We start from the raw sequence: 22,643 nt of genomic DNA on the forward strand, positions 1-22,643 counted from the left end.
CAACAGAAACTAAGGTGTATACAAGCTGATGTTGTAATCTTAGTAGATATAATGTGTTAGTAAACATATTTGCATGTTAATATTTAGAACTTGCTGTTACATTAATGTCCAAGGTGTCTTTCTGCTGATATATAAAAAGTTGTCTGTTTGGTATATGTTTCCTTCCAAACATATATTATTGCTATTAAGAGCAACAAAACACTAATGGCGAGGGGACAGGACTTTTATTTTATATGTACCAATATTCATAAGAAGAGTAATTTCCTGGACTTGCTGGTTGTTTTGCAAATAAATACATGATGTTGGTTAAACTGGTAGTTTTACAAAATGTGTTTCGAAAATAATTTTTCAACCTGAAAAATGATGTCTTCAAGACCATAATACAAACACGATCACTATAGAACTATAAACTAATAACAAGCAGCTACAGTTCACTGTAGTTTAAACTGTTATGCTTTCTTACCTGTGTCTGCAGTTTTGCGCTGAATGTCAAAGGCCACGGGACCTCTGATAGTAAATCCAAGGTAAAAGGTAACTGAGCGTGGTTTCCAAATTTTGTTTCTCACATTAGCATCGATCTCAATCTCTTTGCCACCAACTCTTGTATACACTCTGAGGTTTTTTACTTCTCCATTAAGTCTGAGAAGGAGATCTTTGACACCAGGATTTCCGAAGATCTTTTCATTCTTCCAATTATCGCTCCAATCTTTTCTCGCTTGCAGATGTTTCTCAATAACATTTCTGTGAACAATTCTCTTCAGACCTTCACCTTTCCCAATGAAAAACACAGGAAGGAGGTACCTGTTTCGAAAGTACTTCACATATTTATTTTCATTACACATTTTCTGAGTTATCTCACTGAGGTCATAAACACATTGGCCTTGATTTCCAGCCCAGTACCAGAGGAGGGAGAACATGTGCAGCTCAGGTGGGTCTTTCTTGCTCGATGGCATTTTCCCCATAAATAGTGTGAGGATGTTGTTGACCAGAGCTGCTTCTGAATCTGCACTTGGACACATTTCTCTACACTTTGTAGATATGTCTTCGAGCTCTGATTGAGTGTATTGTTTGACAAGAAATGACAGCACTTCCACAGACTGGTCATCTAGGTTTCCCTCCTGAAACATCTGGATGAGTTGTTTTGCAGTTGTGTTGTCAACATACTTCTGGTAGCACTCTGAGGTGTCTTCAGATATATATTCAGGATCATCTTTCTCCATTTTAGGCTTTGAGTAAGTCTGAAATTTTTCCAAAAACATGCATTTTCTCTCAATGTCATCTTGCAGGCTTAATATGAGATCATTGAATCTTTGGAGTTTGTTGTCTCCAAGTAATTCGAGGACAGAGCCCATCGATACTTTTTTGGTGAGAACTTTTTCCCAGGTTTCATTTTGACTGACAAGTTTCTTATGCAGAGTTTTGCAGACCTGCAGGTAACCAAACTGCCCTCTGAAGTTATAAAAAGGTGAAACTTTTATATTGCCATGTTTTTTCATGTCTGGTCCATCTTCATCTTCAGCAAGTTTTTCTTCATCTTCAAAAGCTTTAATGGCTTTTTTGGCCAGTCTCAAAATGTCTCTTGGTTCAGAAACCTCATTGTTCATTAGGTGGTTTTTATGGACTTGGCCAAGTGTGTCAGCAACAAATGAATTTTGAGGATCTCTTTCTATTGCTCTCTGTGCCCACATTTCTGCCTGATTGTAGTCTTTTAGTTCTATATAATAAAAACGAGCAAGAGCTTGTGGAAAAAATGGATTTTGACCAAATGTATTTGAGGCCACTTTTAAAACTGTTGCACACTGCTCTTTCCCCTCCATCATTTCAATGTCTAGAATCAGTCTAGAAAACTTTTTCTGTTTGATGTCTGTGCTGTTGACTTGGTCCACTTCTTGTTTCATTTCTCTTTTGGTTAACATCTCTTTGACAAAACCAAGCAACCACAGAGGAATCGGATCTCTGCAAAAACTGTTCAAGAAGTTTCTTGTTGTGTCACTTCTGGTCACACCTGCCTTTGCCAACAGTTCAGTACAATATTGTGCTATCATAGTGTGAGCCATGTGGACCTTTTTCTCAGCTCTTCCATCTTCTTGGAATGTGATGATGAGATGACTGAAAGGCTGCGTTTGATCCTCCAGTGAAAGGTCATCGTAGTCTTCATGTCCGAGGAAGTCCAGGCACTGAGACTCCAGGAGATATGAACCTGGTACGTAGGCATTCAGCAGGCACAGGAAGGCAGCAAGCTGCGTCTTCCGAGGTTATTTGTTTTTTTGCTGTTTTCTAATGCAGCACATGCCTCCCTGACGTAGTCCTGAGAGAAATTACTTTGCATTATGTTAAAGCCATGAAATTGTTCACATTTATCTTTGTACCTCTTTTGAAGCTCTTCCTTTTTCTTATCAAATTTTTCTTCTCATTGTCTGAGAGTGTGTTCTTTAGGACAACGTGGTCACTCTGTTGAGGTGCATTGTTTCTCACACAGCTGAGGAAAATGACTACAGGCATACGAGTAACTATCTTCTGCTCAGCAACTGTCATCATAATGTTGATTTCAAGATCTTCCAGGATTTTCTTTTCATTCACTAACAACAGCACAGTGTTCTGGTTGTTTCGACTGCCTGCTGTGAAAAGTTGGACAACCTCTTTTGCAACTTTTGCCATGTCTGAGGTGGAGCCAGTTAAAACAGCACACCTGAAGGTTTTTCTCAAATCCCACATCACCTGCATGGCCATTGTAGTTCCCCCACATCCTGGTTGGTGTGTCAGTTTTACAGCTGATATCCCTGGAAATGTTCTCTTTTTCTGAATTTGTTCCCTGAGTTTCTCATATCCATCTCTTTTGATAAAAGCAGTCCCAAGGGACTCTGCCTGTTCACTGATGTAGAAGTTTAACCACTGAGGTGGGCCCCTCTGTAAAAATTCTCTTCTGTCTTCCCAGTGAGTGCTGGATCAAAAATTTCTCCTTCAAACTGATTTGCATGGAGAACATGCAACATTGTGCAGGAATCTCTGAATTCACTCCGTACATATACTTCCCCACCTTTAGCAGTGGACAGGGCTGGTCCGTTTGCCATCTTTAGCTTTAGCTGTCCTGTGCTGTAATAAGTTTTAGAAAATGAAAGTAATTTAGTTTGAACTGTTATTTGATCCTAAAGGAGTAGTCTAGATAGTAGCAGACACAACATTAATAAGAGTTTTGTATGCTGGGGTTGCACATTGACCCTATGAAATGTGAAGCACTTGTATATGAAGCCACAATATCAACCCCTAAATTTACCTTCATACACAAAACATTCACTCACTGACTGGATTTTCAGGTACACCTGTTCAACTGCTGGTTAAAATTAACATCTTGTCAGCTAATCATATGGCAATATCTCAATGCATTGCTGTATTTATACAATCTCTAGGAATCTCCTAAACCCTGGAATTATTCCATCTGCAAGCAATTATAGAGCAAACTACAGAGTGACCGTACTATCTGCAGCACTCTTTATGTCAAGAAATACATTTACAGCATCACATTCATACAAACTTTAACATCTTTGCAGATACAAATTCATACAGATTTTTCATACCTTGTCTTCCAGTTCTTGCAAATGTAGCTGAGCTCCTCTCAAATGTTCTGCTGATCTGTGACTGGTAACTATGTTCCATAACCTGGGTACCAGGTAGCTGCTATATATAGTATAAAGCCACATGCCACACCCAGGAAGGATTTGTTGGTATATGTGTACACCCACCAAAAGACCCGTAGAATGTGAAAATCAATGTGAGTGGTATGCTATGATCAAAATATTAGAAGGGATCATTTTAGGTAATATATATGGTCACATAAAAAGGTTAATGGGAATGGGGTATATTTAAGATATTTAGATGGAAGAAAATTAAGAATGAAGCAAATAAAGAAAAAATAGGGATTATGTTAAGAGTATATTATTGTATACTTGATGTCCTCGAACTTCATGAGGAAGAATGTCTACATTGACTTAGGTTATTGTTTTCTCACTTTCTTGCAGCAGTCTCTTTTTACTGCAAAGATTGGACATTTCTGGTAAAGGGCAGGGTGAGTTCATATGAACAGAAATGTTACTGGCAACAGGCCAGTTACATTCTTTACCCGTAACTTTGTAACACTGTAAGTACAGTGTAAAAAATGAAGGTCAACTAGTAAATTCATTTGAAACTACGACTAAATTGAAAAAAAAAGTTCTATTAACATGTTTGTTGTAAGGAATTTAATATTTTTGTTCTCTCTCATAATGAAACCTACCACTGGATTTCTTCACTATTGAGTCTCTGTAGGCCTGTCTGTCTGGTTTAATCGGTTACAATAAATCTTGTGTACTGACAAGGTTGGAGATTAACCCGTAAAAGGTTGAGGTGAGTTCATTTGAATAGAAATGTTACTGACAAGTGGCCATGGAAATGTTAATATTTGTAACACTGTAACTGTAAAAAAAAAAAAAAGAAAAAGAAAAAAAATACTCAGTGAAGTAAAGTTTCATTTTTCCATGTTATTAAAACATGTTTTTTCTAATTTTATTTAATTTCTTTGACTTTCTTTCATTCTCATAACAAAACCTATAACTGCATTTCTTCACTTTCAGTTCTTACTGTTAACCTGTAAACCTGCCTGCTGGGTTTTCTGGTACTGACAGAGGTTTTTGTTTAGATACTGGAGGATGTTTTTAGGATTGTTTAGTTACCAGAAGAACCAAACAATACTATTCCAAGAAAAAAATTAATGCTGAAAATGTCTCCAAAATGTATTTAAATTTAACTGCTGCAGATGGGTTTAGGCTACCTTTTTGGAAGCCACTGGACCAAGCAGGAGAGTAATATCAAGAAATGGCCAAGTACTTCAGTTATTTAGGTTATTGTTCGAGTGGCTCAGTCACAAATCCTTCTTTTTCATTTCTTCCTCTGATGTCTCCATCGGCAAGTTTTCTTCCTTGTAAAAATTGCACTTAATAACTTTACTTTTGTAATTTTGAAGTTTACAAACAGGGGCATGCGAGGAATTTATTCATTTTTAGTGTAAAGTTCATCAGCGTTTTTATTTGTCATCTCTAACTCTGGATCTAAATCTCACCACATCATCCACCTTGAAATTCAAAACTAAGTTATCAAGAAATCTGACAGCAAGATGTTCACTCACGCCAATGACAATGGTGACGACGTCGAACAAGAAGAAGTGAGACCTTCTTTCTGATTGTGATTTTTTTCATATTAAACATACACAAGTAAAATGAAATAGAGATTTCCATTAAGTATAGTCGACAAGTATATCACACTCTCACTTAATTATAAATAACATATTAACAACACACACACACATATAAATTCTAAAAAACATTAATGATTTATCCAATTTCTGAACAAAATATTACATAACTCAAATATAATCTTACATTTATATCCATTTAGTTCTTAAATACTTATCGTTTGAATTATAATCCAAAACTCTAATTAGTTTTTAATTAGTTATTAATTAATTATTACAGCTGTATGGCATGCCATAAATTTTAACAGTTTTTTTAATCACGTGACATGTGCGGGTCATAAACCCCTTCTAATATCCCTCCTTGTATACAATATTTTGGGTCAGTTTTTTCTTATTTTGATCCAGCAGTATTGTTTTACTGGAAAGGTTGGACATTCACCCCCTATATGAACTCACTGGCAACAGGCCAAATACCATGTGAAAGAAGAAAGTGCTATTAGCATAGTTACTGTAAGGTATTTAAGCTCTCCTTCATTTTCATAATGAAACCTACCTGTCAGCGCCTGAGACTCAGCCTATTGAGTTATTTTGCATTTTTGATTTCTTATGATGTATTGTGGATAATGTTCAGTTCTAGTGTTATTATTAGTAGGTTTAGTCTAGTTAACATTGTCATTCATGCTCTCTGGTTTATGTGTCATTTCTGTCTTGTCCTCTATGTATAACTTTTAGTTATGTCTGTGTCTTGCAGCCCTTAGCTGTAGCCATGTTCCTCTCCTTGTATTCCTTTCTGTTTCCCCAGTCTGTCGTGTATTTCATGTCTGTGTGTTCCAAATCCTATAGTCAAATTTGTGCTGTTATGCCTACGTCTCACCATGTTTCCTGTTTTTTTTTTGAAAGTCTTGTGTTGCCATGTTCAGTGTGTTTAGTTGTATTTCTCCTGTGGTTCATTTGTGTCAGCTGTGTTTCCCCAGTTGTTTCCACTTCTCTCATTATCCTTGTGTGTATTCAAGTTCTCTGTCTTCCTTGGTTCAGTGTCAGGTTATCTGTCTATCTCGCTTCATGTCCAAGGATTCTCATGTCACTTAGAGTCTCAGGTTTAGATATGCTCATGTTGTGCTCATGTTATAGTTTCATAATGTTCAGGTTCATGTTCATGTCATAGTTTCCATGTTTTGTTCTAGTTATTCCCAGTTTAGGTTATCATTTAGTCTTTGCCTTTGTTTTGTTTTTTGCTATTATCCTGCATAAACAGCTCGCTTTTCGTTACACTTCAGTTTTGCATCTGGGGTTGGGTCTGCTCTTCAAACACACCGGGTGCCCAGCCGTAACACTAACACTGCTGCTGACTGTCTCAACAGTCAATATTTACAGACAAAAGTCTACAGGTTTTATCATTAAAAATCTCTAGGATGGACATGTATTCATCCTAAAATTGGATTGTGGTAACAGAAATTACAAGTTGCTGAGGATTATTTGCACTCAGCATGAAGACAAATAAAGCATTTGGTACTAGTCCAGTGACATTTTCACCTCTCCATCTTCAGATTTTATAACTTCTTAGTTGTCTTTGAAGGAGACGTCCGGGCAACACAGAGTTGGTTAGCAAATATATTTTAATATATAATAGTATATTCATTTTAGCACAATGACAAAATGGCATAATTTCAGTTCAGTCTCATTTAAATCATGACAAAAAGCCACACCTTTATGTGTTTGAATACCTCATGATGTTTTGCTGCAGTCATTGCAAAATAAATCATGAATCCTGAAGTACTCCTTGCCCCATGAGAGGAAATCCTTAGCAAAAGTGTCTAACAGCATTGAGCCCATAGGATCCAACAGGGTTACTTATGTGAGCTGAAATATTTAATGGTTATAATGATGCTCCTCACTGCACTCTTAAGGTCAGTGTCACACTAGATCACTTCAATGTCTCACATAACAGGCAGAACTCTTAATCGTATCTATTAAAGAGCAACAGTTCTTGACAAATGTAATGAATTAGATCAACTATGAAACAGCCACACCTGCCACTTGTAACATCAAGTAAGAACTATGCACTTTACAAAAATTAGATAAATGCAGAATATGAGACAAAACATCCCACTGACAGACCGACTGACTCAAAAGGCAGTAACACACAGGCAACTCACAGAGCCCAACAATTAACTGAGAAACACATCAATTTAAATGTTTACATTTTCTTCCTGTGGTAATGGATCCAAACTAGATACCTGGAGAAATGAATATTTATTATGGAGGTTAATAATAAGTTAAAGGTATGACACTACTGATATAATTTGTAAAAAATAAAAATAAAAAATGCCAAAACCTTTCATGTCAGCTTGAACTGTTAGAAGCCTACAAAAGCCAAACTAAAACCGTAGGAAGCTTTCTTAGCTGTAAGTTAGACCTTTACCCACAGTGGAGCAGGAAAGGACTCCATTACTTCAGTGCTTAACCTCCATTGTCTGCTACTACAAAACACACATGCCTAGAGATAATGATTGTTCAGGATGAACATCATGGAAAATTGCTCAAAGTCACGTCACAATTTCAAGTTCATTCACTCCAGCAGTTTGCAACTGAATCAAGTTGGCACTTTTACCTAAGATGGGAACATTTTATGCATGAAATGTAAACTTTATTTGTCTCAACAAAAGCAAAAACATGTTTTTGTTGTGCAGCTCTAGAGAAATGCAGCAGACGAGGTTAAAAACAAAAAACAAAACTTAAGCACAGTTTTCAGGAAAGCCAAACTTAATGCAACTCATTCTTCTAGTGACAGTTCAAAGGTACAATGGAAAACAACAACAAAGAAAACATTGCTGCACAACTTCATTACATCACTCACCGTACATTCAGCATTCCTACAGTAACAACAGCCTCATTGTCATTAACGACATCTCACCTCTGTACAGCATTCTTGTGCAACACGTGCCACATTCAGAGTGATCTGATAGAACTAGATGTGGACATGAGTTGCACACCCTCCCCCCGAGATGCTTCATCAAATATGAACCTACATATTTAGATGTGCTCACACTTCTGCATCTTATCTTAAACAGCTACAAACCACCAAGCTACTCCTCACTACTTACACTAACTACTGTGCACCTTCTCCATCTATCACCCCACAAAAGCACCTTTAACCCTTCATTAAAACTTGACTTTAAACATAAAAAGGAAATAAAACTCAGGAGCCTCACATGGTGAACATTAAATAGGTTAACAGACCATTATTTGATATAAATGAAAACTACGTTGTATAAAATATGAATGTAACATACATTATCACCTCATCATGATGTTATATATCTTTTGACTCATTATATTTATAGAAATCTTTGCTTAAAATTCCCTTGCAGCCAATCATATGTCACCAGGTTGTTACACAGAGCTGTTAAATGTAGTCAATTTTCATTGGCTATGGCAGAAACAGGAATTCTGATCGAGCCAATTGCATAAAAAACTACAGTAGCTGCTGTTTGTTCTGATGACAGTTTCCAGCTGTTTTTCACACCAAGTTTTTTTTGTTATTTGCTTTTTGTGAGTAGAATTAAATAATATCACAAAGAACAATTTGATTGGTTAAACCAAATAGTAGATCTAGGTAAGTTGCTGGGCTAATTAGCTTCATTCTACTTCCCTCATGAGAGGATAACTCACAAAACTCGGGTCTACATTTGTAAAATTTGTATATACACCTACATTTACATATGTCCGCACCTTTTATATGTCCTGCTCGTGTTGCAACTTCGAAGTGACAACATACCTCACGTGAACAAAATGGCAGAATGTGATACTGTGACCTTTGTCTTTTGTCATGATTTGGAAACTCTCTGAATCCAATTATTTTACAAGCAGTGACCACAACACACCTGATCAATTACAACACAGTAAAACATAATGTTACATATCAGTAAATACAATTAAATGAATATCACTTTTTAATATATAAAAACATCACCCAAAGCTGTAACAGCAAAACATAAATGAAGAGAATAACACGAATTAGAAAAAAAACGTTGATGCGTGATCTCCTTAACTAAGCACAATGTGTTCATCCCCTTGGTTTGTTTCCAGTTAGTAAAACAAAATCAGGATATGTAAAAACAACAACAATATATAGGCATTGAATAAATTAATCAATTTAAATCCCAACACAGTGATATATATATTCAAAATACATATTTACAACCTATTAAAATAAAAGAGAGAGAGACAAAAAAAATAAGTCCTAAAGGGAAAAAGTTTCTTGAATGAATTTTAATTGACTGTTAGCATTTCATGCTGAAAACTTTCACAATGTCCACCTCTTTTCTGAGCTCACTCATACTAATGTATATAATTGTGAATTTTCCATAAATAGACAAGTATTTTAGTAGGTTAAAACTTTTGCAGCATTTAGTAAGTTGATATGCACTTGGTACATGGAAATCCAAATCTGACATCATTTGTGACTGATATGTTAAAATACTATGTGCCGGTGGCTACAAAGGAAAAAGCTAAGGGAAAAGAAAAAAACAAAGCACAAAAACAACAAAAGGGTGCAGCACAGCAACATTTCGGTTGCTGACTATGAATAACCCCAATTAAAACATTTAAATTAAGCTATAATCAGGAGCTAGATCATCAGACAGTTTGATTTTTTTATTTCAAACTACTAACAAACTACCACATAGTTTTATTTCCATTGCTTACTTAAATTCTGAGAGTGAGGAAAAAAACAAAAGCCACTTAGTCACATACATCTAAATCCACAAACTGCTGTTGAAAAAGCAGTTGAAAAATAAATAAAGAGAAAAAAAAATCTTCTAATCTTCGTTTGCTGACTTTTTTTGAACAACAGTGGAAACACATGCCAAAAAAAAAAAAAAAAGATCTCTTCACAGGAATTGGTAAGTGGCGATTAAACATTCATGGCCGATAATTTCACTCAATTTAACACTGAAAGACCATTACCCACAGGTCATAGCAGTGAGTACAACTGCCTCCCCTTGCCTGACAAAATGCTCATGGTTCAGGTCTGATAGATGCAGTGGTCCCACTTTGTGTTCAACAGGCTAAATCAGGAGGGCAGCCACCGCTTCACTTGGGGTCCGGCCTAGTCTGGACTCTGAGGGGAAAATCCACCCAGAAATACTTTGACACTGTTCAACTAAAATCCATTTGGTGATACTATTCATTTAAGAAAAAGTTTACCAAAAACACGTCTACTTTACTTTCTCCTTGTGTGAAGGTTTGAGTTTAAAGCAATACAACCAGTGAGGGTTTTTTTGTTAACTCAGAAACCGGCTGATGTTATCAAAAAGTCAAAAATGTAGAAGTCACTATCATAAGTTACTGTGCTAATATGACATGTTCATTTTTAGCAGGTTTTTCTTCATCTTCAAAAGCTTCAATCCTCTCTGGGCCAGTCTCAAAATTTCTCTTGATGTGGCAGAAATGGTTTGTGTTCTCCAGGTGGCTCTTATGGACTTGGCCTAGTGTATCTGCAACAAATGAACTTCAGTGAGCCCTCCGCTTTGCTTCCTTTACCCAAATGTCTGTGTTGTAGTAGTCTTTTAGTTCAATATAATAAAACGAGCGAGAGTTTGTGGAAAAGTGAAACTTCAAAAAACCTTAGTAATTCAAGGGGTTGTGAATATAGTGCCTCATAAAGAAAATGCAACCTGATATCACAGCAAACTGTATAATAGGCCAGCTGGTGTATTGTGTGGATATATGCTTTGCCTCGTCTATAGGTATCAAATTAACATTCATGCTTTTCAGTACCAAAAGAGCTTAAAAATTAGTTTAAAGCATCATGAAAACAGTCAGAGCCAACTTTTAAAGAAACATTACTAACACATTTACACATAAATACATATCAACCATACAGCTTAATCCTACGTTGCATAGAAGGAGAGTCAAAGCATGACATCCACTCAATGGACCAGCGGCTCTGTCGGGTTAAAGAATGTTTCATTTATGATATTAATGTAATGTTTTTGATGTAGGCTCTAGAGTGCAGGATGTGACCAAATTTACAGTGAACAATAAAAGCACCTTCTTCAAGGCTGTTTATTTCTTCTCAATTTTCTTTATTTTTTCTTTAGTTCTTCTTATCAAAACATTTTCATCAGTGTAACTGATGCATGTGTAATGTTCACAGCTGTGAGTGCAGTGGCAAAACTGTCTTTTTTCACAGTCCTCTGTGTGAAAAACAAAACAACAAAACAAATCAGCTCAAACCTTACCTTATCAAACAGTCCTCACCCAGCATGCTGGGAGTTGAGCGCCACATATTTCTGGTCCTCGGTAAAAAGTGAGGCTCATGTGTAAGTTCAGTAAGGGAACATCTGTAATCACTCATTGGGCTGCAAACTCAATGCTAACATCATTACTCTGGTCCAATCATTTTCTTCCCTGCCTTCTCTCTGTGTTTAAAATCTCAGTGGTCTTCTGTCATTCTGTCTTTCAGACTGTCATTCATGCAACCAGGCTCCTCCTCATCTTCATCTTGACTGCCACCAGCATCTAGACTCCAGGGGTGCTTTGCTCTCCTCTCACTACTGGGATCTCATTCTTCTATGATGGGTCACTGGAGTCTAATTGTCAGATAGCCTTACTGAATTCTGTAGCTCACTTAATCATGCTCAGTTCTTCTGCACGATCTGTTCTTGTAAACTTTTTTTTAATTTTCATTTTCAAATAAAAAAGAGCAGAAGTAGATTGTGACTTGAGGTTTTTACTTCCACACACTGTTCAGGTCAGTTATGACTGTTGTAACTGTTCACATTCACTTAAGGGTTTTTTTTTGTCACCATTGGATAATAAAGCCCTCCTTTACTTTCCAAATAGTGTTATTTAATTCTTTAAATCTCTTCTTATGTTGTAAAATGTTTTTTTCTTAAACATCAAGCATCGTCTTATCAAAGACGTGTGTACTTGGAAGTTTATAATATATTTTGGATAATTTAGTATATGCCAGACAACGCTCTATGTTTATGTTTACAGTCAGGAGAGCTGCACCAAAAGTGGAAATTCATACACACATTCATACCTATCCCATACACAATTGTCACGTAATTATAGGCATCAGACGGTGGTTGACAAAAAAAATAAAAATAAAAAAATAAAAAAATAATCAGGCCAAGAGTTTGATTCCTTTTCAAGCTACTCTTGTTTATTCAAATCAACAGACAAAGTGCAACTATATGTTTATTATGCTGTCAGATGGCATAGTTTCACTGAGGGATCACCATGGACAAAAGTATTCAAGCAAATTAGGTTTTTCTGATATTTAATGCAGAATTATGTCTTTCTTTTTTAGTTTTTTGACAAATAAATTGAGAGATAGTTGGCAATTCTCTAAAAGTTGACCATACTACTACTACTAATAATAATAATAATAACAACAACAACAATAACGATGTAATGTAATGTTTTAATGGTATGCCACAGCTATAGATACACCCTTTAAAATACCCCCAAAAACCATCAAATGCAAAACGAGTGTACATTTAAAACATTTAAAAGTAATTGTTTCATTTTCACTAACAGCCAGTAAACACATTTGAAATTAATGCAAAACAATATTATTATACAAAGGTGGCTATGTATGTAACTTTAATATTGATTCACATAATCAAATTTGAGTATGCAAATTTCCAAATGGATTCAGTGCTGCAGAAACAAAACATTACCTACTGAGTAATGATAAATTCAGCAATACTCATCTTAATTTAAACAAAGATAAAACTACAAAGGTCTGATTAAAAATGTGAAAAAAAACCCCTCACAACACAATGCAACACAATAAGAACAAAGAAACCCTATTTTCTATTTTTAAAATTGCATAAATCCCTAATAAATCCATGAAGGTAATAGCACATACACGGAACTGCATTTTAATGCACAAATAAAACAACAAATAAACTTATATCTCATAAATCTACTGTTTTAGAAAAAAAATCAAAACAGTACAATATATCAAGCAGCAACTAAAATATGTCAAACATTTTCATTGGTTATGCTTCACTCGTGTCATGTTATAAATGACAAAACAATTCTGTAATATCATGTTTTTAAAAACTTCCAATTAAAACAATTAAACAACAATGTAAAAAATCATTTGAGACGTTTCTTCACAAAGTTTCTAAACTTCACTACATAAAAGCTTACATAGATGTGACAAATCCACTAACAAAGTATTAAATAGACACTTGGCAAAAAAGTTTTAGGAACTCAACTTTTTGTTGTTTGTCTGTTGTTTAATCTAAGGTGTTAGCAGAAATAATATATTTATGACTAAAACTGCGGCAGCAGGAAAAATGACCATAACACATACTTCTTTTGCATTGGTTTTAAACATTACAGAGCCCTTTCCTTTCGTTTTCTGCCCCTACATGTAAACACATAAACACAAAGAAAAGTCTCAGAATCACCTTCCCATGGGGTAACTGAGCACAAACTTTAATGTCCCTCATTATCTTTGGTGTCTTTCACATCGTTGGTCAGGGCTGTTTCCACTGAGATCCATGACGCTGTGATCTGAGGCAATCAGTAAAAATAAAATAAGTTGAAAAACACAATAATGGATGTTAAAAAAATCTTATTCCACAACAGAAACTAAGGTGTATACAAGCTGATGTTGTAATCTTAGTAGATATAATGTGTTAGTAAACATATTTGCATGTTAATATTTAGAACTTGCTGTTACATTAATGTCCAAGGTGTCTTTCTGCTGATATATAAAAAGTTGTCTGTTTGGTATATGTTTCCTTCCAAACATATATTATTGCTATTAAGAGCAACAAAACACTAATGGCGAGGGGACAGGACTTTTATTTTATATGTACCAATATTCATAAGAAGAGTAATTTCCTGGACTTGCTGGTTGTTTTGCAAATAAATACATGATGTTGGTTAAACTGGTAGTTTTACAAAATGTGTTTCGAAAATAATTTTTCAACCTGAAAAATGATGTCTTCAAGACCATAATACAAACACGATCACTATAGAACTATAAACTAATAACAAGCAGCTACAGTTCACTGTAGTTTCAACTGTTATGCTTTCTTACCTGTGTCTGCAGTTTTTGCGCTGAATGTCAAAGGCCACAGGACCTCTGATGGTGAATCCAAGGTAAAAGGTAACTGAGCGTGGTTTCCAAATTTTGTTTCTCACATTGGCATCGATCTCAATCTCTTTGCCACCAACTCTTGTATACACTTTGTCGTTTCTTACTTCTCCATCAAGTCTGAGAAGGAGCTCTTGAACAGCAGGATTTCTGAAGATTTCTTCTTTCTTCCAGTTATCGCTCCAATCTGCTTCAATAACTTTCAGATGTTTCTCAATAACATTTCTGTGAACAATTCTCTTCACACCTTCACCTTTCCCAATGAAAAACACAGGAAGGAGGTATCTGTTTCGAAAGTACTTCTTATATGTATTTTCATGAGACTTGTACATTTGCTGAGTTAACTCACTGAGGTCATAATCACATTGGCCTTGATTTCCAGCCCAGTACCAGAGGAGGGAGAACATGTGCAGCTCAGGTGGGTCTTTCTTGCTCGATGGCATTTTCCCTATAAATAGTGTGAGGATGTTGTTGACAAGAGCTGCTTCTGAATCTGCACTTGGACACATTTCTCTACACTTTGTAGATATGTCTTCGAGCTCTGATTGAGTGTATTGTTTGACAAGAAATGACAGCACTTCCACAGACTGGTCATCTAGGTTTCCCTCCTGAAACATCTGGATGAGTTGTTTTGCAGTTGTGTTGTCAACATACTTCTGGTAGCACTCTGAGGTGTCTTCAGATATATATTCAGGATCATCTTTCTGCATTTTAGGCTTTGAGTAAGTCTGAAATTTTTCCAAAAACATGCATTTTCTCTCAATGTCATCTTGCAGGCTTAATATGAGATCATTGAATCTTTGGAGTTTGTTGTCTCCAAGTAATTCGAGGACAGAGCCCATCGATACTTTTTTGGTGAGAACTTTTTTCCAGGTTTCATTTTTACTGACAAGTTTGTCATACAGAGTTATGCAGACCTGCAGGTAACCAAACTGCCCTCTGAAGTTATAAAAAGGTGAAACTTTTTATATTGCCATGTTTTTTCATACCTAGTTCATCTTCAACTTCAGCAAGTTCTTCTTCATCTTCAAAAGCTTTAATGGCTTTTTTGGCCAGTCTCAAAATGTCTCTTGGTTCAGAAACCTCATTGTTCATTAGGTGGTTTTTATGGACTTGGCCAAGTGTGTCAGCAACAAATGAATTTTGAGGATCTCTTTCTATTGCTCTCTGTGCCCACATTTCTGCCTGATTGTAGTCTTTTAGTTCTATATAATAAAAACGAGCAAGAGCTTGTGGAAAAAATGGATTTTGACCAAATGTATTTGAGGCCACTTTTAAAACTGTTGCACACTGCTCTTTCCCCTCCATCATTTCAATGTCTAGAATCAGTCTAGAAAACTTTTTCTGTTTGATGTCTGTGCTGTTGACTTGGTCCACTTCTTGTTTCATTTCTCTTTTGGTTAACATCTCTTTGACAAAACCAAGCAACCACAGAGGAATCGGATCTCTGCAAAAACTGTTCAAGAAGTTTCTTGTTGTGTCACTTCTGATCACACCTGCCTTTGCCAACAGTTCAGTACAATATTGTGCTATCATAGTGTGAGCCATGTGGACCTTTTTCTCAGCTCTTCCATCTTCTTGGAATGTGATGATGAGATGACTGAAAGGCTGCATTTGATCCTCCAGTGAAAGGTCATCGTAGTCTTCATGTCCGAGGAAGTCCAGGCACTGAGACTCCAGGAGATATGAACCTGGTACGTAGGCATTCAGCAGGCACAGGAAGGCAGCAAGCTTCAGTGACTGATTTGTTTTTTTGCTGTTTTCTAATGCAGCACATGCCTCCCTGACGTAGTCCTGAGAGAAATTACTTTGCATTATGTTAAAGCCATGAAATTGTTCACATTTATCTTTGTACCTCTTTTGAAGCTCTTCCTTTTTCTTATCAAACTTGTCCTTCTCATTGTCTGAGAGTGTGTTCTTTAGGACAACGTGGTCACTCTGTTGAGGTGGATTGTTTCTCACACAGCTGAGGAAAATGACTACAGGCATACAAGGAACTATCTTCTGCTCAGCAACTGTCATCATAATGTTGATTTCAAGATCTTCCAGGATTTTCTTTTCATTCACTAACAACAGCACAGTGTTCTGGTTGTTTCGACTGCCTGCTGTGAAAAGTTGGACAACCTCTTTTGCAACTTTTGCCATGTCTGAGGTGGAGCCAGTTAAAACAGCACACCTGAAGGTTTTTCTCAAATCCCACATCACCTGCATGGCCATTGTAGTTCCCCCACATCCTGGTTGGTGTGTCAGTTTTACAGCTGATATCCCTGGAAATGTTCTCTTTTTCTGAATTTGTTCCCTGAGTTTCTCATATCCATCTCTTTTGATAAAAGCAGTCCCAAGGGACTCTGCCTGTTCACTGATGTAGAAGTTTAACCACTGAGGTGGGCCCCCTCTGTAGAAATTCTCTTCTGTCTTCCCAGTGAGTGCTGGATCAAAAATTTCTCCTTCAAACTGATTTGCATGGAGAACATGCAACATTGTGCAGGAATCTCTGAATTCACTCCGTACATATACTTCCCCACCTTTAGCAGTGGACAGGGCTGGTCCGTTTGCCATCTTTAGCTTTAGCTGTCCTGTGCTGTAATAAGTTTTAGAAAATGAAAGTAATTTAGTTTGAACTGTTATTTGATCCTAAAGGAGTAGTCTAGATAGTAGCAGACACAACATTAATAAGAGTTTTGTATGCTGGGGTTGCACATTGACCCTATGAAATGTGAAGCACTTGTATATGAAGCCACAATATCAACCCCTAAATTTACCTTCATACACAAAACATTCACTCACTGACTGGATTTTCAGGTACACCTGTTCAACTGCTTGTTAAAATGAACATCTTGTCAGCTAATCATATGGCAATATCTCAATGCATTGTTGTATTTATAAAATCTTTAGGAATCTCCTAAACCCTGGAATTATTCCATGTGCAACTACAGAGTGACTGTACTATCTGCAGCACTCTTTATGTCAAGATATACATTTACAGCATCACATTCATAAAAAGTTTAACATTGTTGCAGATGAAAATTCATACAGATTTTTCTTGCCTTGTCTTTCAGTTGTTGCAAATGTAGCTGAGCTCCTCTCAAATGTTCTGCTGATCTGTGACTGGTAACTATGTTCCATAACCTGGGTACCAGGTAGCTGCTATATATAGTATACAGCCACATGCCACACCCAGGAAACGTTTGTGGGTATATGTATACACCCACCAAAAGACCCGTAGAATGTGAAAATCAAAGTGAGTAGTATGCTATGATCAAAATATTAGAAGGGATCATTTTAGGTAATATATATGGTCACATAAAAAGGTAAATGGGAATGGGGTATATTTAAGATATTTAGATGGAAGAAAATTAAGAATGAAGCTAATAAAGAAAAATTAGGGACTATGTTAAGAGTATAATATTGTATACTTGATGTCCCTCGAACTTCATGAGGAAGAATGTCTACATTGACTTAGGTTATTGTTTTCTCACTTTCTTGCAGCAGTCTCTTTTTACTGCAAAGGTTGGACATTTCTGGTAAAGGGCAGGGTGAGTTCATATGAACAGAAATGTTACTGGCAACAGGCCAGTTACTTTCTTTACCCATAACTTAGTAACACTGTAACTACAGTGTAAAAAATGAAGGTCAACTAGTAAATTCATTTGAAACTACGACTAAATTGAAAAAAAGTTCTATTAACATGTTTGTTGTAAGGAATTTAATATTTTTGTTCTCTCTCATAATGAAACCTATCACTGCATTTCTTCAACACTGATTCTGACTGTCTCTGTAGGCCTGTCTGTCTGGTTTAATCGGTTACAATAAATCTTGTGTACTGACAAGGTTGGAGAATTCTGGTAAAAGGTTGAGTTGAGTTCATTTGAATAGAAATGTTACTGACAAGTGGCCATGGAAATGTTAATATTTGTAACACTGTAACTGTAAAAAAAAGAAAAGAAAAAAAATACTCAGTGAAGTAAAGTTTCATTTTTCCATGTTATTAAAACATGTTTTTTCTAATGTTTATTTAATTTATTTCACTTTGAGTTTTCTTTCATTCTCATAACAAAACCTAAAACTGCATTTCTTCACTTTAAGTTCTTACTGTTAACCTGTAAACCTACCTGCTGGGTTTTCTGGTACTGACAGAGGTTTTTGTTTAGGTCCTGGAGGCAAACTGGAGGATGTTTTTAGGATTGCTTAGTTACCAGAAGAACCAAACAATACTATTCCAAGAAAAAACGTAATGCTGAAAATGTCTCCAAAATGTATTTAAATATAACTGCTGCAGATGGGTTTAGGCTACCTTTTTGGAAGCCACTGGACCAAGCAGGAGAGTAATATCAAGAAATGGCCAAGTACTTCAGTTATTTAGGTTATTGTTCGAGTGGCTCAGTCACAAATCCTTCTTTTTCATTTCTTCCTCTGATGTCTCCATCGGCAAGTTTTCTTCCTTGTAAAAATTGCACTTAATAACTTTACTTTTGTAATTTTGAAGTTTACAAACAGGGACATGCGAGGAATTTATTCATTTTAAGTGTAAAGTTCATCAGCGTTTTTATTTGTCATCTCTAACTCTGGATCTAAATCTCACCACATCATCCATCTTGAAATTCAAAACTAATTTATCAAGAAATCTGACAGCAATATGTTCACTCACGCCAATGACAATGGTGACGACGTCGAACAAGAAGAAGTGAGACCTTCTTTCTGATTGTGATTTTTTTCATATTAAACATACACAAGTAAAATGAAATACAGATTTCCATTAAGTATAGTCGACAAGTATATCACACTCTCACTTAATTATAAATAACATATTAACAACACACACACACATATAAATTCTAAAAAACATTAATGATTTATCCAATTTCTGAACAAAATATTACATAACTCAAAAATAATCTTACATTTATATCCATTTAGTTCTTAAATACTTATCGTTTGAATTATAATCCAAAACTCTAATTAGTTTTTAATTAGTTATTAATTAATTATTACAGCTGTATGGCATGCCATAAATTTTAACAGTTTTTTTAATCACGTGACATGTGCGGGTCATAAACCCCTTCTAATATCCCTCCTTGTATACAATATTTTGGGTCAGTTTTTTCTTATTTTGATCCAGCAGTATCGTTTTACTGGAAAGGTTGGACATTCACCCCCTATATGAACTCACTGGCAACAGGCCAAATACCATGTGAAAGAAGAAAGTGCTATTAGCATAGTTACTGTAAGGTATTTAAGCTCTCCTTCATTCTCATAATGAAACCTACCTGTCAGCGCCTGAAACTCAGCCTATTGAGTTATTTTGCATTTTTGATTTCTTATGATGTATTGTGGATAATGTTCAGTTCTAGTGTTATTATTAGTAGGTTTAGTCTAGTTAACATTGTCATTCATGCTCTCTGGTTTATGTGTCATTTCTGTCTTGTCCTCTATGTATAACTTTTAGTTATGTCTGTGTCTTGCAGCCCTTAGCTGTAGCCATGTTCCTCTCCTTGTATTCCTTTCTGTTTCCCCAGTCTGTCGTGTATTTCATGTCTGTGTGTTCCAAATCCTATAGTCAAATTTGTGCTGTTATGCCTACGTCTCACCATGTTTCCTGTTTTTTTTTTGAAAGTCTTGTGTTGCCATGTTCAGTGTGTTTAGTTGTATTTCTCCTGTGGTTCATTTGTGTCAGCTGTGTTTCCCCAGTTGTTTCCACTTCTCTCATTATCCTTGTGTGTATTCAAGTTCTCTGTCTTCCTTGGTTCAGTGTCAGGTTATCTGTCTATCTCGCTTCATGTCCATGGATTCTCATGTCACTTAGAGTCTCAGGTTTAGATATGCTCATGTTGTGCTCATGTTATAGTTTCATAATGTTCAGGTTCATGTTCATGTCATAGTTTCCATGTTTTGTTCTAGTTATTCCCAGTTTAGGTTATCATTTAGTCTTTGCCTTTGTTTTGTTTTTTGCTATTATCCTGCATAAACAGCTCGCTTTTCGTTACACTTCAGTTTTGCATCTGGGGTTGGGTCTGCTCTTCAAACACACCGGGTGCCCAGCCGTAACACTAACACTGCTGCTGACTGTCTCAACAGTCAATATTTACAGACAAAAGTCTACAGGTTTTATCATTAAAAATCTCTAGGATGGACATGTATTCATCCTAAAATTGGATTGTGGTAACAGAAATTACAAGTTGCTGAGGATTATTTGCACTCAGCATGAAGACAAATAAAGCATTTGGTACTAGTCCAGTGACATTTTCACCTCTCCATCTTCAGATTTTATAACTTCTTAGTTGTCTTTGAAGGAGACGTCCGGGCAACACAGAGTTGGTTAGCAAATATATTTTAATATATAATAGTATATTCATTTTAGCACAATGACAAAATGGCATAATTTCAGTTCAGTCTCATTTCAATCATGACAAAAAGCCACACCTTTATATGTGTTTGAATACCTCATGATGTTTTGCTGCAGTCATTGCAAAATAAATCATGAATCCTGAAGTACTCCCCATGAGAGGAAATCCTTAGCAAAAGTGTCTAACAGCATTGAGCCCATAGGATCCAACAGGGTTACTTATGTGAGCTGAAATATTTAATGGTTGTAATGATGCTCCTCACTGCACTCTTAAGGTCAGTGTCACACTAGATCACTTCAATGTCTCACATAACAGGCAGAACTCTTAATCGTATCTATTAAAGAGCAACAGTTCTTGACAAATGTAATGAATTAGATCAACTATGAAACAGCCACACCTGCCACTTGTAACATCAAGTAAGAACTATGCACTTTACAAAAATTAGATAAATGCAGAATATGAGACAAAACATCCCACTGACAGACCGACTGACTCAAAAGGCAGTAACACACAGGCAACTCACAGAGCCCAACAATTAACTGAGAAACACATCAATTTAAATGTTTACATTTTCTTCCTGTGATAATGGATCCAAACTAGATACCTGGAGAAATGAATATTTATTATGGAGGTTAATAATAAGTTAAAGGTATGACACTACTGATAGAATTTGTAAAAAAAAAAAATAAAAAATGCCAAAACCTTTCATGTCAGCTTGAACTGTTAGAAGCCTACAAAAGCCAAATCAAAACCATAGGAAGCTTTCTAAGCTGTAAGTTAGACCTTTACCCACAGTGGAGCAGGAAAGGACTCCATTACTTCAGTGCTTAACCTCCATTGTCTGCTACTACAAAACACACATGCCTAGAGATAATGATTGTTCAGGATGAACATCATGGAAAATTGCTCAAAGTCACGTCACAATTTCAGGTTCATTCACTCCAGCAGTTTGCAACTGAATCAAGTTGGCACTTTTACCTAAGATGGGAACATTTTTATGCATGAAATGTAAACTTTATTTGTCTCAACAAAAGCAAAAACATGTTTTTGTTGTGCAGCTCTAGAGAAATGCAGCACACGAGGTTAAAAACAAAAAACAAAACTTAAGCACAGTTTTCAGGAAAGCCAAACTCAATGCAACTCATTCTTCTAGTGACAGTTCAAAGGTACAATGGAAAACAACAACAAAGAAAACATTGCTGCACAACTTCATTACATCACTCACCGTACATTCAGCATTCCTACACTAACAACAGCCTCATTGTCATTAACAGCAACTCACCCATGTACAGCATTCTTGTGCAACACGTGCCACATTCAGAGTGATCTGATAGAACTAGATGTGGACATGAGTTGCACACCCTCCCCCCGAGATGCTTCATCAAATATGAACCTACATATTTAGATGTGCTCACACTTCTGCATCTTATCTTAAACAGCTACAAACCACCAAGCTACTCCTCACTACTTACACTAACTACTGTGCACCTTCTCCATCTATCACCCCACAAAAGCACCTTTAACCCTTCATTAAAACTTGACTTTAAACATAAAAAAGGAAATAAAACTCAGGAGCCTCACATGGTGAACATTAAATAGGTTAACAGACCATTATTTGATATAAATGAAAAACTACGTTGTATAAAATATGAATGTAACATACATTATCACCTCATCATGATGTTATATATCTTTTGACTCATTATATTTATAGAAATCTTTGCTTAAAATTCCCTTGCAGCCAATCATATGTCACCAGGTTGTTACACAGAGCTGTTGAATGTAGTCAATTTTCATTGGCTATGGCAGAAACAGGAATTCTGATCGAGCCAATTGCATAAAAAACTACAGTAGCTGCTGTTTGTTCTGATGACAGTTTCCAGCTGTTTTTCACACCAAGTTTTTTTTTGTTTATTTGCTTTTTGTGAGTAGAATTAAATAATAT

General features: G+C 36.0%; 1 protein-coding gene and 1 pseudogene across 1 annotated transcript; both read right to left on the reverse strand.

The window, feature by feature from the left end:
* Positions 1 to 622: 622 nt before the first annotated feature.
* LOC113013916 (sterile alpha motif domain-containing protein 9-like) lies at positions 623 to 3,119 on the reverse strand (annotated as a pseudogene).
* An 11,174-nt stretch (positions 3,120 to 14,293) lies between these two features.
* On the reverse strand, positions 14,294 to 17,457 carry LOC113013924 (sterile alpha motif domain-containing protein 9-like). The gene is made up of 3 exons (XM_026155162.1): positions 17,402 to 17,457; positions 15,344 to 16,935; positions 14,294 to 14,802 (listed from the first exon to the last, which is right to left on the reverse strand). Exons 2-3 carry the CDS (start codon positions 16,911 to 16,913, stop codon positions 14,294 to 14,296), a joined length of 2,079 nt encoding a protein of 692 aa, XP_026010947.1. The 5' UTR covers positions 16,914 to 16,935; positions 17,402 to 17,457.
* Positions 17,458 to 22,643: the final 5,186 nt, after the last annotated feature.

Source organism: Astatotilapia calliptera, chromosome 3 (genome assembly GCF_900246225.1).
Source record: "Astatotilapia calliptera chromosome 3, fAstCal1.2, whole genome shotgun sequence".
Taxonomy (NCBI): domain Eukaryota; kingdom Metazoa; phylum Chordata; class Actinopteri; order Cichliformes; family Cichlidae; genus Astatotilapia; species Astatotilapia calliptera.

Excerpts from the sequence above, each read along its gene's own strand:
- LOC113013924 (XM_026155162.1), bottom strand. The coding sequence starts at position 16,913 with ATGGCAAACGGACCAGCCCTGTCCACTGCTAAAGGTGGGGAAGTATAT. Across the intron at positions 14,803-15,343 it reads TGAAGTTGAAGATGAACTAG|GGAAAATGCCATCGAGCAAG; the intron begins GTATGAAAAAAC and ends CACTATTTATAG.